General features: G+C 42.4%; 1 protein-coding gene across 7 annotated transcripts in view; it reads left to right on the top strand.

Moving 5' to 3' along the window:
* The window catches only part of LOC311272635 (RNA-binding motif, single-stranded-interacting protein 3), a gene marked incomplete at its 3' end in the record, with an annotated part of 290,445 nt that overhangs the window by 248,355 nt on the left and 23,484 nt on the right, over positions 1–18,606 (top strand). For all 7 annotated transcript variants that reach the window (XM_084379187.1, XM_084379188.1, XM_084379186.1 and 4 more), the window contains 3 exons: positions 3,954–3,997; positions 7,528–7,624; positions 11,341–11,391. In XM_084379187.1, coding sequence (XP_084235313.1) covers positions 3,954–3,997; positions 7,528–7,624; positions 11,341–11,391 — 192 coding nt within the window. The remainder of the gene's footprint in view (positions 1–3,953; positions 3,998–7,527; positions 7,625–11,340; positions 11,392–18,606) is intronic.

The raw sequence follows: 18,606 nt of genomic DNA, 5'->3' as shown, positions 1-18,606 counted from the left end.
GAGTGCTGCAGGGTGGCTGGTGGTGAGGATTGAGAAATATATGACAGATTTTCTTGTAAACTACCCAAAGTGGGAGTCTAGAAAGTGCTGTCTCTCGCTGTCTCATGCTGACAAACATATTAGTCACTGAATTTTTTTCTGCACACACACAGACACACACACACACACAGTCACATCCACACACAGACACAAGCGCCATGGGTGCTCATTCTCTTCTCCCTCTCTCCATCACTCTCTCTCTCTTCTCACTTCCTCGCTCTCTTTCACCAACACACACTCCTACACACAAAAAACTTTCAAAGTCACACTTCTCAAGCACCTACTCTAGGGGAATGAGTGTAGATGAAAAAAACATCCGGCTTTCCACTCTGTGTGAAAGCCTGACAGATGTCCGTGTGTGTGTGTGTGTGTGTGTGTGTGTGTGTGTGTGTGTGTGTGTGTGTGTGTGCGTGCACGTGTGTGGCCACAAGGCGGGGAGAAAAAATAGATCTTTGTATGGAAGGCAAAAATACAAGGAGGGAGCGGGTCAATGTGTGTGTTTGTGTGTGAGAGAGAGGACATGGAGACGATGGCTTGGCTTGGCTTTCCTCTATAAGCACAGTACAGCACAGGTGTCCTTACAGCTGCCTAATAAAGGCTGTCCTCACTCAACCCTGTTCAGGATCTGTGTATTAAACAGAGGGATGCTTTTAAAAGGAGACCTATTGTGCTTTTTTCATTTTTTTTCCTTTTCTTCTGGGTTTTATTCTTGTGCGTATAAAAGATCTCGAAAGTTAAAAAGGTCAAAGTCTGCACAGACAGAAGCTCCTCTCTCCTGCAGAAAGCTCTCTTAAACGCCTCGTCGACCATGTCACGCATTTGCATAATTTGTGTCTAGCAGCTAGTTTGTCGTATAAGAATTAATTTAGCGCAGCTGCTCTGTTGTTGTTAGCGGTACTGGATCAGGCGTGTGTGAGCTGACCAATCAGAGCAGACTGGGTAATCGAGAGAGGGGGGCCTTAAAGGGACAGGAGCTAAAACAGAGCGTTTCAGGGAGAGTACAATGCTGCAGTATGAGGAAACTGATGTGTCGTTTGAGCACTAAAGCATGTAAATCTATTCTAGTAGTAACCCAAAATAAAATGATGAACCTGAAAATGAGCATAATATCTCTCCTTTAAAGCAGCTTTATTGGTATGGTAAAATGCACTAGTGCGACAAAATGCATTTTGCACCCCAGAGCACACATTCAAAAAATGTAATTAATGACAACAACTGAGGCAATCTGCACCACTTTTTTGTAAGTTTTGATCTCGCTATATATCTACAAGGGGTATCTTCTTAGGAGATTTTTAGATGTATAATCATCAGAAAGAAATGTTTTCTTAAATCACTATATCTACTGCATTAGGTGAGAAAGTGCAACACGATTCGGACCTAATTTAGCATTTGAAAAGCGTTCGAATGCTCTCTCAGGAGCAAGCTTTGTTTACAGGGTGTGCACAGTATGAAGTCGAGGTTTTTTTTTTCGGTCTTGCATCAAGTTCAGATGAAAAACATTCGCAAACTGCCTCCTTCCTTTCCTTTCACCTTGTTGCGGCAAAGCCAAAAGCCGACTGCATCGGTAATCAGTCATTGACCATGCATGGTTCCCGGTCAGGAACTTCTCTGCTGTTGAATTCATCAGCACACGGAACCAAGGGCAGCACTTAGGGGAGTTATCAGCCTCACCAGACAGCTGGCCGTGTCTGCCACTGCTATTAGCGTGCATGTGAACACACACTCGCACACACAAACATGCAGAAAGGCATGTAGCGAGACTCTTTTGATCTCACATTTGGTGTAAAGACAGTGTATAAATAGAGACCTTGGCACATTCACAGAACAGGATATTCATAATTACTGACGGTGAAAACAAATGAAAGGGAATATGCTTAAGTAAGACGGGGGCTGATGCAAGTCCCTTCATCAACACAAAGGCCTACCACCAATAAAACACACCTCCTAACATCCCTCAGCCAGCGATGGCTTATTCATTCAGTGGAGATTCTCTGTTTTTGCTCACTCTTGTGGGTTTGGCCTCAGCTCACTGATCCCTCCCCCCCCCCCCATGCACCTCTGAGCCACTATTCCCTTAACAGTGTAGCTCAGTGTAGGTAACCCTCTGGAGGGACAAGGGCAAAAAACTGGTACAGACAGACAGGAGGAGGGTAGATTAAGAGATGACGCGGGGTGAGGGATGAAGAGAGAAAGGTAAGGAGGGAGAGGAAGAGAACACAAGATGATGGCGAAAGAAAGGAGGGGTAGGGAGAGCAAAGTGAGAGAGAGGACGGGCGAGAAAAAGGTGAGTGTGTGCGTATGTGCGCGCGTATGCTGATGAAATCTGCCGTCCTCAGCAGCCTCCCGTTAAAAGAAATCGGATTAGCTCTCCTCCGGGAGAGAACCTTGAGGAATGCAGATGACGGATTGTGGCGCACAGGTTTCTCTCCTGGACTCTTAGAGGGCCGCACACACACACACACACCACACACACACACAGACACACACACACACACACACACGCTCTCACCATCAGCAGACAAAGAACTCAGTTTTCCGCTCACTCCTTTTTCTCTCCAAAGGGCATTTCTTCATTTCCTCTCATTCATAAAAACATGATTGTACGTGATTGAAATAGAAAAAGGGACGTCCTCAATACCAATTCACTTTGTCCTATTGACTAAGCTTTTCCCCACATTGGGTTTGTCACTTGTCAGTTTTTCCAATTTGAATCAAGTAGATTTTTATTTGATTAGATTTATTTTGACAAAAAAGAATCAGGGTATAAATTACATTATTCCCCCAAGTACAAGTACGATACAGCGCATTGTCTTGGTGACATTGCTGCAGGAACGTATTGACAGATCTCCCACAGACATATAGGACAAACGACCACAATGTTAAACACAGTGGACGGTGACAGTGACAGAATGCGGTCTCATGTACAATGTAAATATACTACGCAGTTTAGAAGATATCAATCTTACTTGATGAAAGTCTACTGACAGTTAGCTCGTTCCCGCAGGCCTTTATGTAGCCTTGATTGATCTAGCCAAGATTGATGTAATTAAATGTTAAAAGCATTCCTTAAAAGGTTTCGAATCCCCCACCATAGTTTCCCGAGACGGGCCAGCAAACATTTAACACAGGGCCCCTCAAAAAGCTAGAAACGGTGCGAGTATTTGACAACCTGTGAATATGACTTTGTGTGTTAATAAGTTCAACATTTTTGGAAATAGGCTTAATTGTTTATTGCAGAGACTTGGGAAACAGATTGATAGCACACATGCAGTCAGCCTAACAGATCATAAAGACTGGAAAGAGAAAATCAGCGAGCTTGGTCCTGTTTTTTGAATAACATGTTAAATCACAAAAAGTAAAACTCCTTGTTCCTTTAAAGGAGACATATTATGCTCATTCTCAGGTTTATTTTGGGTTAGCACTGGAAAAGGTTTACATGCTTTAACGCTCAAAAAACACATCAGTTTTCTCATACTGTCCAGTGCTGCACCAATGTATACATGATTATACAAATGTGTTACATTGTGATGTAGTGTGATGTCACAAAGTCACGGAATTAAAGGCTGGACTACTGACGAGGCTTTTCAGGAGCCGTGTTTTCTGTGGGATAGAGGAGCTTCTCTTGGTGCGGACTGTGACCTTTTTAACTTTCAAGATCTATTACATGCACAAGAGCTGATAAAACACTGAAGGAAAGGGAAAAAATGAAAAAGCATGAAAGGTTAATAATATACAAATACAGAGAGAAAAAGTATAAGGAAAGAGAAAGAAGCTATGTTTCTCAGCCATCTTTGCTATATTTATGTCTTTTAATCATCACATTTACCCTTGTTGCCGTTTAATGTCATATAATAATTTTCCAACCCTCTTAATCTGTGATTAATCCTGCACGTTTATTGCTTTCTCTCTTTCAGACTGGCATGGCGTTAACATATGATCCCGCAGCAATGCAGAATGGGTAAGAGCTTGACGGTCAATCCATCCTTGGCACCACCTAATACACTCACTTCTTGGCTCATAGGACCCCAGTCAATAGCACTGCCATACATAAAGATTAATGTAGTGTCTGCACTTTGTTATAGTTTGATTAAGGAAATCTATATGGACTTCAAATATCGGTTTTCATTGGTTGGGTCGGGTGAGAAATGGCAAAGGGTGGCTGAGTGAGCGTGTCTCTGTTACGTGTGTTTGGGCCTTAGTGTGCGTGTGTGTTCCTGCGTCTTTATGTCATGACTTAATGGTTCTGTGGAAATAAATGACCCGGCAACGTGTTTTATTTTTCCCCGCAGTACTGAGACAGGAAGGAGAGTGAGGCTCCCCTCTATCTCCCTCTGGCCTCAGTCATTCACAGGAAGCTCCTCATTCCCCGCTTCCTAAACCACTTATCCCCCAGTGACTCGGAGTCAATCTCAAACCAAAAAACTGGATGAATAGCATCGCTCATTACACACAGCCCGCGATGTAAAAGCCTGCTTTGCTGCAAATCCGCCAAATTATAATCCCACAGATATTTGTGTTAAGCAACAGACCTGCTGAGAAAGAAATGATTCACTCTTAATACGTTTGAGCAAAAGTTCAGCCTAATGAGCATATTCCAGAAATGGGAAATAGGGTGAATTAAGTAGGAAATGATGAAAAGTAGTCAAAAATAAAAAGGAAAAATAGAGTGAAACAGCTAGCAGAGATTTGAGGAGTATTTAGTCAATTTAATTCATATGCAAAGTAGAAAATGAAAATGTAAAACTGAAACTTCACATCTGTCAGACTGTGCTCACTGGTGCATCAAAATTTAAGTGCAAATTGAATAATCCATCTATCTGCCCATCCATTTTCTGCTGCAGTGGTAACTAGTAAGTTTAGCAAAAGAGAACCCAAATGCAAAAACACCAAGGCAGGCATGTGAGGAAACAAAAAGCAAGCTTTAAAGGTGCAACATGAAAGAATTTTAGTTGAAAAAAAGTAGATCAATTATTAATAGAATGGGGAAAAATAACAGTAACACTTTATATTATGTATTTATTTTGTTGCAGAGATATCTACTAAAGTTGGCATGCTAACCAGCTAGCCCCGCCCCGCCATGGTCCAAAGCCTCCATGCTAGCAATGTAAACACCAACAATCCCCAAGTGCCCCGAGCTCCCAGTGCTGACTACTAGCTGCACAGCTAACTGAGCTAACCAGCTAACAGCAGCTATAGTTAGCGGCAACTCTTGTGATATGCTGCCTTCCTATTTGTTTTGAGTCCAAACTTGACAGGTGGCCTGTTCTTGCATATTGCACCTTTAAAAAAAAATGAGCTGCAATTCAACGAACAAAACTGGCAGACAGCAAAAGTGGAAGAAGCAGGCAGGGGCAAATCTGAGAAACTAACAAAGTACCAAAATACATAAACTCAAATAAAGAACAAACCAATGAAGCGCTGGAAACACAGGCGGAAAAACTGACAAAGAGTGAGGGGAAAATACAGCACTATAACAAATTAAACACGGGTGTACACAGAAAAAGGGCAGGAAAAAGACAAACACAGGACGTGGAAAGTCACAACAAAACGCGCAATGCTAACACTACAAAATAAAACAGGAAATAACTAAACCAAAAACCCAAACCATGACAGCAACAGGCTGAGCAAGGTAGTCCAGATGTCCCTCTCCTCAGCAACGTTTTTCCAGCTTCTCCTGGGGCATCCTGAGGCCTTCCTGAGCCAAATGAGATATGTATCTTTACAGCGTGATCTTGGTGCACCCTGGGATGTCAGATTAGTCTAATGATCAGTTAGACATTCAACTGTAAACTGTCATGAGGAGAGGAAGGCAAAAAGACACAAATATTAGGATGAAATCTAACCCGAATAGACAAAACAGTCTAAGCTATTCCAGCGTCTCATGAGTAACACGTGAAGGGTATTTTAGGGTTGTTTTTTATCCCTTGTGTTTTGTTGACATTGGCTTTGCGTCTTCATTGTTTGGGGTTGTATGTGTAAACATGGTAATGATAACCGTAAAATCCTTCTGTTTTTCTTCAAATATATATTGTCTTTTTTTCTGACCTTATTTAAACTCAACATTTAGAATTGAAGTGGTGAGGCTTTTCTTTGCCACAGACTGAGCTTGCACATTTCATGAAGGTAACAAAATATGGAAATTACCATAAAACATTAAGTTGGCAGACATAGTGACTTTACTCATGTTTAAGGTCCCCAAACAGAGCGAAATGCATTTTCTGTAGCGAGTTTAGTTCAGAGTCCTGTTTATATGCAGTTATCAAAAAAGTGGTCCTGAAGTATAAAGCTGAGAAAACAAAGTATGTTTTCTTTTAACTGTTATACCTTTAGTGTGAACCTTTAATTTAAAAAGATTCAAGGTGCACTACGTAGTTTTGGGGAAGAAATTTTAATCAAATTTTTTTTTTTTTTATGCGTAAACAAACTAAATAAATAAACTCTCTTTGTTTTCATGAATGAATAAACTAAATAAGCAAACTGACCTTAAAGGACAACACAATTTCATACTTTGTTTATATTTGGTGGACACTGCCACCTCTCCTAGCTTCAGACAGTTTTCTGGAGACCTTAACAGCTTTTTTATTCAGTTATAGAAGAAAAAAAATATTTCCGAGTTTGTATTATTAACTCATTAATTTTGTGAATATAAAAATTCTGAGTTTGAATTCCTTCTCCACGACTACATAGTGCCCTTTTAAAATACTACTCTCGAACACAACATGAAGAGGAGATGCAGTATCCTAAAGTAGAGTGTGGCGTCGTCAAACCTTGTACTCAACTTGTCTAATAACCTCGGCCAGTAATATGATCCTCAGCTCAGGTGACAGAGACTATTGGACGTTCCACTTAGTCGCCCAGGGGATCACGGTAACATTCGGTGGCTATAAACCCTTCAGCAATGAGATAAAGTAGCCTAGTCGCCGACCACCTCGCTTCTCCACGGCTCATGTCAAACCTTAGCTTCTTGAAATGCATTGAGTTTTCTCTCGCCTCAGCATGCGAGCGTGCTACTTAAGCCAGCCAGCACGGTACAGTGTAGCCTTAATACTAGAGTCCACATTTTTTTTTAAAAGTACAGACAACCTCCTACTTTATACGATGACAAAACTCAATTTGATGTGATAAAACCCGACTTTTCAATTGAGAACGCTATAAGCCACTTCATGAAACTTTTATGTGGTGTTTGAAATACAATATATGTGTTTGCCCTGAACAAGCTACGAGATAAATCCTCAGTGTGTGTGTGTGTGTGTGTGTGTGTGTGTGTGTGTGTGTGTGTGTCTGTTCCAGTGTGGTTTTTCTCTCTCATATAGACAGAGAAACCGTTGTGTATAGACAAAGATTAGTTTTATATTAGAGTAAAAGAATTTCATATTAACATAATGTTCAATAAACCAAATATGAATATGACAAATTAATTCTGCTATGTCCTCTCTTCTTCTGTTCCCTCCTCTCTCCACCATCCTTCCCCTCTTTCTCCCGTCTCAGGTTCTACTCCTCGCCTTACAGCATCGCCACCAACCGCATGATTGCACAGACCTCCATCACGCCCTTCATCGCTGCTTCCCCCGTTTCCACATATCAGGTGGGCCATAATGCACTGCATTATGGGCAGATTGCTGTCTGTGTGTGTGTAATACGAGGGTTTGCTTTGTGTAGCGGGATTGAAGAGAGGGGGCGGGCTGCGAAACAGCGTGAGGTTCTCTCTCCTTCTCTCATCGTTTCTTCGCCGCTCCAGCTGTGCGAGATGACATCTGTTTCGTAGGCGGCAAACACAACAGGCATCAGAAAACAAGCAACGGGCAAAAAAAAGGGATTAAAAAAAGGCTGACAGAGTAGAAAAAATAAAATTACCCATCAAGAATGAAAGTGTCTAGGAAAAACAAACACTTTCCTCCTGCCTAGTTTCCTGACCTCTTTTGTGCTCCCTCAGCTGCTGAAGCAACGATGGCGTGTTTTTATTTGTTTGTTTTATTTATTTTTACTAACTTCGATGCGATCGCTTCCTCTTCCAAAGTGAATTTCCACATTCCTCACGGCTGTGATCTGTGGAGTAATGAAACAGAACAGAACAGTAACGTGAAAATTGGCTGTGTGAGATGTCAAGAGCGTTAACCGCTTCCCGTCACCGCGCATTTCACGCGGCGCCCTTTTGCCGAATCCAAACATCAAGAGGCGCTGCCATCGTGCCCTCTCGCTCAGACACTATCGTTTAACATCGGCTGTGTTTGGTATGCGGAGACAGACAGACGAGGACAGCGAGCAAGAGAAAGGAGATGAAGGATAGATGGGAAAATAGAGGGGACAGATGGAGAGAAAGACAACCAGGGAGAGGAGGAAGGATCGTAGGGGTGGTGGTGATGGCGACGGCTCAGGTGGGGGGATCAGGATAGAGGAGGGGTGTTGCTGAAGGTTGCTGTGCCCGTCTTTGAGGCACGCTTGATTAAAACTCTGGTCCAGTACCTGCGGTGGAGGGGTAGCGGAGAGAGGAGGGGGGAGAAAAGTGGGACAGGGCGCGTCTCTAATCCGCTCTCGGAAGGCTTCCCAAATTGATTTATCAAAAACAATGGCCAGGCTTTTGAGGAATATTAATCCTCACAGTTTCAATATCGGGCAGCTCTGCCACCGCTTCCTGTAATATTGCCCTTCAGCCAGTCACGGCAGGAAGGTGAGTCCTTCATCTTCTGTTCAAGTACAAAGAGACAGAGGGAAAAGAAAAGAGAAGACAAGCCAGGCAGCCACATATGCCGGACGAAAGCAAATCACTTCCTTTTATATTGGAAACTATCGCCTTTGTAATAAAAATCCATACGCCATTCCTTCTTTTATGTTTATGTTAAGTGGATATTTTTGGAGCTACTAGTTCGATTGCATTGATTTATCAAATCTGCAAATGACCCATGCCAACAGCAGTGTTCTGGTATTCTTTTGGGCCTGGCTCCGGTGAGCTTGAACAGTGATTGGCTTTGTTTCCTGGAAAAGAACAGCTTTGATGATTCACATGACAGGAGCCAGTCCAGGCCAGATCACTACCAAGATCTCAGCTGGTGCCGCCAGCCAGCTGCAGCCTGGTTTACATCACTGGCTGTACAGGCCGGCTCACTGGCTGACTAAATATGTGGCTGACTGGTTGATTGTGTGGCTGGCTGGCTCACTAATCAGCTAACTGGCTGGCTGTTTGGCTTTACATGTGATCGGTTGAATATTGGGCCAACTGGCTGACCGAGCAGCTGAATGACCGTCTTTTTGGCTTATTGGCTGGCAGGCTGTTTTAAATGGTAACACAAGCTCTTAGGTTCAGCCAGAGGTAGAGATCTTCTTGTGTCATAAACATTAATAACTGTTGTAATGTCGAATGAGCAAAACCACCTGATGAGAGAACTTAAGTCAGTCGAGACGAGTCCAACTGAAGTCCTCAGGGAAAGTCTTTGGGGTCTCTGAATGCTGAAAGCTGCTCAAAACTGTTTTGATAGTACTTTCTCACATAAATAATGAGTTATCACCTCCGCAAAGGAGGTTATGATTTCATTCGTTTTTTAGTTGGTTTGTCAGCAGGATTACACAAAAACTACTGGACGGATGTCCACAAACATTGGATGGAGGAAGGGTCTCAGCCCAGAAAAGACTCCGTTAACTTTTAGCGTGGACGGATCCAAGGATTTACTCCCACTTTCTTTAACTTTGTGAGGCATTTTTTGCCATTTTTGTTAATTTCTCAGGGAATAATGCATGGATCTTGATGAAAAAAACAGGCGTAATAGGTGGCTGGATCCTATGAGTGAGTACAAAAGGGGTCTATTGGGCCTTGGTGTAGGTATGCACTCCACTGAGTGCCCTTCTAGTGTTTTTCTGTCTTGTATTTGAGAAATTAACCTTGAACCCAAATACACGCCATATATTTTCCACACCACATGTCCAGTTGAATTCTGGCATTGGGTAAGGCAGAGGTAATGACGAAGAAAGCTGAAAATTTGATTAATTCCCAGAGCTCTGTTACTCTACTCTCTAACCCTACTGGGACTCAGGCCTGGCAGGAGACAGGAATACACAGTGCCAGGAAACTGGCATCCTAGCTGGCCGTTTTGTGCTGCCCTCCATTCTAATCAAACAGTCAAACTGATCTGAAGCTGACACATTATCAACTCATATATCTGCGCTGCTCTTATTGTTCGAAAAATAAGCAAAACATTGAACAAGCTTTCCCCATGGACTGCCAATGAACAGTGAAAAAAACTATATAAAATAGTGATTTCTGAACATTTCTTTCATAATCGTGAATTTTCGTCTGGAACAGCCCAGTGACACATATCGTAAAGGGGCCTACTACGACTACAGTCCAAGTCTGAAGGCTACAGCTCTGCTCTCTATTTAATAACTCACACGATGGTCATGCTGTATCTTAGTTAGGAGATGCCGAAGAGAAGTGATTAAAGATAAGCTTTCTGTGTGTCTATCTGCTGTCCCGTTCAGCTGGGCAGAACAAATACGGCCATGTATAAACAAACAGACTTGGCTTCATGTTATAGAATATCAAGCTTGTTTAGGTGTGCATCCAAATCACGCATTTGGGTTGGCTCAGAGGATTGATTGCTCTTATAGCAGATTATTCCATGTTTGTCTTTGTTTAATCTAATCATTTTACCAGGATCAGTGGCCAGCCTGCGTGTTTGTCTGCTACAAGCTGTCTAATTCCTCTCTCCAGCACATCCAAAAGCTGTGTTTGTTCCTCCATTTTCCCAGTCTCTTGATTATTGTCTCTGTCACTGTTTCACCATCTTTTTAACTTTCTCGTCCACGTTTGTAAATATGCATGTCCGTGTATGTTTTCCCCTGGTAACAGGTTGGCATACCTCTGAAATCTGGTCCACGATAAAGAAGAGTTCTGTCTGGCCCATTTTACATTCCTTCTCTTTCTGTTTAATTTTATTTTTACTTTTAAATAATAAGCTGCCTGTCCCTTAATTTCCCCTGATTATAGAGAAGGAACCTAATGTAAGGTCTCCGTGCACAAGTCATACTGTTGGCAATAATGAGAAGGCAGAGGGAGATTTGCTGCCTCCAGACTTTCAGATTCTTCTCGTAATTCTTTGGCACAGCTTAATCTTTGTAAAGTTCAGCCATTTCGGTGCATTAAAACCAGCCCAATCATTTTAAAACCTCCAGACTTTGAGAGTATTTGAACATATTGTGAATATTTGATCAGCGTTTAATGCTTCGTGCGGGATACTACTTGGATCTGACTAAGCTTCATGAAAATGTGTTTTGTCACCATCATTTTAAATTTCATGTGTTTCTCCTCAGGTCCAGAGTACGTCATGGATGCCTCATCAACAATATGTTATGCAACCTACAGTAAGTACTCTACCATTCACCTGCAGTAGCTGCCCAGGAGTCCCCACTGGGGCCCACTGTTAGTTAAAAACCTATGGGTTGTCTCCAGTTTCTCCTGTCTGCACAGTGTTTAACCGGAGTTGTTGAAAGGTTTTAGGAGGAACTCGTTACAAGAAGTTTATTTGAGATGAAAATAGTTCATAACACGGAGGATTTTTGCTACGTTTAGAGCAATACAAATGATCAGGAAAAATAGACTGTTTGGAAAAACGTTTTCCTCCTCCGTCGGAGGTGAAATGTTAAACCAACTTAACTTCATTCGTACCATTACAGTCCCACATAAAAACTTCTGATAGCGAAATGATTGCACCGCTTTTGTCTGCAGTTACTATATGCAGCTCTATAAAGGCATATTACCCCCATTCTGATAGCCACATGTCTCCATCTTTCCTAAGTATACGAACACATTTAGTTATTTTTTTGGTCGGGAGTTTATAGGTGTTGAATGTGCCAGGAAGCAATTCAACATAATTTACCAGACCACAGCAAAAATACAGACAGGCTGTAGTCTGTTGCTCTGGGTTACCAGCCCAGACAGCAGACAGGGAAATATTAATATTAATTACATTTTTTCACAAATAACACAGGCTGCCACAGTGCCACTGACACAGTCACATGGCATCCAATGTTTTTCAGTCGTCCTGGTTGGAGAGTACAGAACATTTGTCTTCTACGACTCCAACATTTTTATTTTATGTCACTCGGTGAAAGAGTATCCACACAATATGTTCTTCACTGGTGAAATCGCAGTTTACTTCTAGGGAAGTTTTCACAAGTCAGACAACAAATGTTAATGTTTCTAGGATGTTTTCAGAGACTTAAATAACCCAGTGTTCCTAATCACTCTTTAGATTTAAGTTTTCTGTAACGTACCATCGGTGTTGTTTTGGAAAACATCCCAGATTTGCCTCCTGAATGTTTTGCCAACATTAGCAGTTCAGTAAATTGTTATAGGGTTCAGCTTTAATTGATCCTAGCACCATGAGCGTTCTCGTTTTGTTGCTTAGAGGTTTTAAAACATTCTGCCAGAGGCTTTTATGTTTGCTTGAGGCTTTTTGTGGCCCCTGAAGCACATTCAGTGTACGTTGTGCTTCATTGTTCTAAACGAGTCTGGGGCACATGTGATAGATTCTTTACAATCATTAAAAGGTTGCTCTGTGCCGTAGACACAAATTAGTCGATGTTTTTACTTAAAATCTGCTATAATACAGTGCCCTGCAGTACAATAGTGCACTTGAGTATTTCACACAGCAGAGTGAAGCATATTATTGTAAAATTGTGCAATATGACTGTGAAATGCTCTTCAGTATAATACGTAACAATTGTATCATGTTTTATGAATTATAATCTCCGGAAAACATTATCATCGCAGTGTGTTTCTTCAGCATTTGGTCAGTTTTGTTGTTGTTTTTAACAGTCAAATTGGAAAATTATGTTTGCCACTGTTCCATGACAGTGTCAATAGCATTGTTAGCCTGAGTCAAAAAAAGACAACTGCTTGCGAGTCTCTGCGTCTGAACAAATTGGGAAACACTGGACTCTCCAGCTGGTGGTCAAGCACTCACTCACTGGAGGGAGTGCTCAACCAGCCGCGTGGCTCCCCGCCGTGGCCATTTACCACTCAGTCCTTCCCATCTCACTTCCACTCCCGCTGTGGGACAGTGAACATGTAATCTGGTCGCAGCAGGCCACCAGCCAGGCAGAGTCACACAAACACACACTACGCCCAGCTGCAGCTGCCCTCCAAGCCACTCAGTTTGCCTTTCAGCCACAGCCACCTCCTGTCTCCCCTATGAGTATCTTCACTCACCCAGCCTTCACTTCCCTGCTGTAGCCTGCTACCTTTCGCAGTCGGGGCTGCACTTTTTGGTGACACCTTCACACAAGATTAAAGCTAGCTCACTAACAAGCTAACTATTTTTGCTGCTGAGTCTGCCTGTTGTGAGAGTGAAGATGTCGTGTGGGTTGCAGACAGTTTTACAAGGTGAATGACAAGAATGAGGTATCTGAAGGTGTAACTGCTCAGCATGTGCCGTGCGGTCTGTTTGTGTGTGGGTGTGTATGCGTCTGCTCCCGCATACACGGCACATGTGTCCGGTCGTCTAAAGTATATCAACCCATGTGTTTATTTGAATGTGCGTGCCATTATTTCTTCATCCTTTGCCAGTTTAATCACATGTTGTTATGGTCTGTCTGTCAGTACGCAGACAGAACATACACAGCTTCATCTGCAGTGTTTGTGTAACTGCTCATGTTTGTATGCACCGTATGTGTTATGTAGTGCCATATGTGTGGTCCATACTGGTGTTTCCTGTCAAGCCTTTGCGGCTGCCTGACGGACCTCCATCTTCCAGCCTTATGTCACGAGGCTTCTTGGAGCCATTGGCAGTAGCCAGTGGCTGCATTGTGCTGTTGGTGTACATCTCATCATGCCTTCATGCCAGCAGTAACCATGTGGCCATATCCGTCCCCGTGGCCCCATCCCCATTGTGTTCCAGTGGCTCTCTGTCACCAAACGGCTGCTAGGTGCTAACCCCAGCTGTCACTCCCGTCAGTGGATAGCTACCAGTCTGTCTCCCTTTATGACCCACGCTCCTATCCGCCAACCAGCTACATACACAGCAGACCGCCCCTCACACACACACAGCCTGCCACCGGCTCAGTAAATCACATCAAATTAGCCAAGCATGCTAGCTTCAAGAGCTCAGGGGCCCACTCAAAGCATTAAAAACCAATTGATTGTGCTGCAATTCGGTGGCTCCCTCCTCGTGTCATGCGTTAAACCAATGGAGCGTTGTGCAACGGCGCTCCTGGTGTCCAGGCAATATGGAGGCGGCCAGGCATGGAAGGGGAAGGGGTCCCAGCTAGCCAGTCAGACTGTGTAGGGTATAGCAGTATAGAGTAGAAACGGCCTACGTGTGTGTATTATAAAAATGTATTGGCACATGGAAAGGAAATGATTCACAGAAGAAATGACAAGCTATCAAATTAGTCTCCAGTTTCCAGTCTCCTGGTGTCACCAGAGACAGGTTTGTATTAAGTCTCCGTAGTACAATATTACTTGTACAACACAGTTAATTAAACTAGAAAACCTATTCCACAAGAGTAATCGTAAAAACAGTTAAACACATAACAATTAGCCCAGCAGTAAATTAACATTTAGGCTAACTGGAGTGTCTCATTAGCAACACAGAGGCGACGTCGGTTCAACTGCATTTGAGCACAATTTTGATGTACTTTTACTTTAATTAAGTACACTCAAAAAATATAAATATCAATGACCAGTCCAAAGCACACCTGTGCACTAACCGTGTTGTTTAATCAGCATCTTGACATGCCGCACCTGTCAAGTGGATGAATTATCTCGGCTAAGGAGAAGTGCCCATTGTTATTTTTTTTCCTAATGTGTTTCCATTTTCTGCTACTCCGCTGCATTTAATTGGGAAATATTGTACTCTTATGTTGCTATTCATATTAATAATACAAAATGTAATCATTTAATGAATAGATCATGATGTAATATTATAGATTATGATAAAACTTTATTGATCCTGAGGGATGAATTCACAATATAATTAGTTAAAATTAGCTCCACTTCTACACGCTGACACATCATTCATTATTACAGTTGCAACACAGCAGCCTCAGTGATATTATCTCATTAATATCTTGCTTGGTTACCAGCAAACATCAGAACAAAACATTTTTCAGGTCCACTTGAAGTGGGACTTTACATTTTGTAAATGACTGTAAATATATATAATAGGTAAGACGTATCTAAAAGTTAAATACAAACTATAAACTGTAAATCTTCTTGTACAGATATAAAATATAACATGACATATGAGCCTAAACCGTTCCAAATGCAAAATTATATAAAGAGCAGGTTACTTCATGATTCTCTGGCGAGATAAATGATTTGTTTTGTTATATATTCCTGTGAAAGCTACGGCATTACTCTCCCACTTGAGCCTTAAAAATATCACTCACCCTGTATTTATGCCTGGCATGAGAGCAATCATGATAAATAATCTGGGTGAGGAGCTTCGACTGAGAAAAAGGAACCTGCTAAGACACTATTTTCTGACCTGAACAGTGTTACGTACAGCAGCTCTCAGTGGGACAAATTCAGCTTGTTTGAAAAATGGTGTCGGCAGAGCTATAGTTAAAAACCTTGTTAATTAGCTGCATTGATTTGTTTACTTATTTTGATGTTTTTTCTTGCCTTTGTAAACAGCGTTAAACAATACCGGTAATTTGTTGGGAATAACAGATGATGTATTGAATGGCAGTAAATTACACTTAGCTGAAGTTGAGAACAAGTTGACCGTGAGTTTGCTCGTTGCGCAGTAAACAGAGAGAGTTGCAGCATGTACCGCTTCGGCAAAGGTGTTTGTTTTTATCAGACTAGATTAAGTTTGACAGGTCCATCCATACGAAACTGGACTTCATCCCGCGGAGGAGCCGGCACTTTGTTAGCAGTAAGAGAGAGAGGGTGAGGAGAGAACGGTTTTCAAAATTTGTTTATCCCCAATTAATGGGCGAGATTCACCCGCTGTGGAACTTGATAGAAAGTGACAGTGTTTTTTAAAGTGGACAGCTAAATGAGTTTGCAGCTTGTTCTTCCAGACGCCGTTCTTCTTTCTGTTTATCATCCGTCTTCCCTTTTTTTTTTTTCTTCTCTCTTCGTCTCTCGTACTGTCTCTCAGATCCTCTAATGCCGTGCTCTGTTTGTCAGTTAGGCGTGGCATGTCAGACCAGCGTGACTGCTTCGCCTTTGGTGCTCTGCTCTTTTGGTCAGCGCTGTACAAGTCAGCAGACCTTGTAGAGAAGGGAGAGAAGAACTGAAGGCCTCAAAAGACAAACAAAGCAAAGCAGCTCACACGCAGATGCACAAACACACATATTGTTTCAGTTCAGACACACTTTCTTAATGGTAAATCTCACTTGCGTACAGATCATCAATCACACACACACCAGACTCTCAAATTCATTTCGCGCCGAGTGTCGGAGTAACTGCAGTGCCAGCCCAAGCGCAGCATTGCTGTCTTTCCCCATGACTTATCCATCCCCTCTTTTTTTTCCTTTCTCCTCACTGTGAACTGTATGTGCTTCGAGTGTGTATTTGCCAGAGTGCATTGGCCCTTACATCCTGGAGGTGAATTATTGAATTCCTCTCCATTGCACCCCAGCCAGTTCTCCCTGGCTTCGGCTTTGAATAGACGCTTGCGGGGCCTTTTAGAATTGAACCATAACTATCTGCCCTCATCGGATGGAGGTGAATCTGTGCACTGTGTGATACCCATCTCCCTCGCTTGACATGAAAAACGCTCGGCGGATTCAGAAGGGGGAACATTATGTCGGCCTCATGGATTTGACTGGCGAGGCAGAATTTGAGACGGGGCCACGGTCGTCCTTGAGTTGCTCTCGCTGCTCTTTCTCCCCCCTTTCGATCTCTTCATCCCTCTCTTTCTATACATCTCCCTCTCATTCCTCCCTGTTTTTGCCTCTAGAGTCTCTCTGTTCTCTGCTGCCCTTTCAGAGTACAACTGCAGCTACTGTGCCGGTGCCAGCAAAAAATCGTCTGTTCAGGGTTAAAGTTTCATTCATATAAGAGAGATATTGTTGCGGTGCCACAGGGTGACTGATAGAGAGATTGAGCTGCTGCATTTTCGCTATAAGCTTTTGGATATTACCTCGGAAAAAATCTTGCGATGGAAGCAAAAATACATTTTGAGACTAAAGCTGATATGCTTTGGTGGACAGGCTGTATTAGCTGGCTCTGTTTTTTTTAATTGGATTTCTGATCTTTTTTTTTCTTTTGGAAATAGAGTAAATATTCTGGAGAGATCCTCGTGTGTGAAATGATCCATTTGTCTACCAAAGGCAGTCAGAGAACGGTTGATCTGAGCGTGGAGAGGAATGGACCTCCCATGAAGACATGACAAATACTGTTACATGCTTCATCTAGCACCCTTATCCTCTCTCAAAGACGCACAATGCACACACACACACGCACACACACACACACACTTCAAAAGTCATCCAGATATCTTGTCCTCTTTAATGAGGACAAGTTAATTGTTTCTTTTTGGTAATAACCTCATTAGTATGAGCATTTTTAATCATGAGCAGCATTAATAGGGATCAAAATAATAGTTTGGATCTCTCTTGTACTCACAGACACATATACATGTTATTCATGCACAACAAAGCAACATGACCAGCAAGCAGGGATGAACAATGGTGACTTTTTTTCAGACAATACTTGGGGCTGGGTGTCATTTAAAAATGTTCAGTGCTGGTACCAGCACCAAGAGACCCTTTTTCACGGCAGCCATATTAACATGAAATAGAAGGTACACACCGGTTTAATTAATGACTTCCGTTCCATTCGGTGTAGTGGAGACTTTCTAGTGAGCCAACATGCACAATAGCAGCACCTTGACTCTGTTTGACCTGAATGGGACAGAATCTTAATTAGTACCACTGGTAACACCTGTGTTTACCCTCCTGTGTAATGTCAAAGTGACTGCTGTGAAAAAAGGCCATACCTTGACTTCGATACCAGTCCCTGAGAGGCTCAAAGCAGTTTCACAACACAAAAAATATACCTGTTTACCGCAGTGTGGTGAGCCCCGTCTCTGAGCGTGGCCGAGTGTTTTTCCTGCAGCCAATCAACAGCCCTATCAGGTCTCAGCCTAACAAGCATGCTGCTTGCTTGTTGGCTCAGTGACGCGGTGAGAATAACTCCCGAGGTATCAAAATTTGGTATTGAATGACAAGATGTTTATTGATACTCGATGGAGTCGAGGCTTTTCAGTTGGTGTCATAAAAGTATCGAAATTCGGTCCCCAGCCCGACCAATATCAATAACCGATAGTTACCTGCTTCTCATGGCCGATACAGATAAGGTAACTGATGTTTTCACATTTTTGTATCTTAAAAAGAAGGTATTTTTTTATTTCTCAGGGAGTAATGCATTGATCTAGGTAAAAGAAAAAAATCAGGCGTAATTAGGTGACTGGTATCTGGGACTTTTGGGTCATTCTAGCTTGATCTATAATTGTAGCCTACAGCACCTCACATTTCAACTGCTTTATTATTTAAGATCCAGGTTTCAGCGCTCAAACATTTTTTGACTGTTGACATAATCTGCATCCTCTGAGATATTGC

This window comes from Pagrus pagrus, assembly GCF_965226575.1.
Source record: "Pagrus pagrus genome assembly, chromosome: 17".
In the NCBI taxonomy this organism is placed as follows: Eukaryota; Metazoa; Chordata; class Actinopteri; order Spariformes; family Sparidae; genus Pagrus; species Pagrus pagrus.
This window is presented reverse-complemented; position numbering and strand designations above follow the sequence as displayed.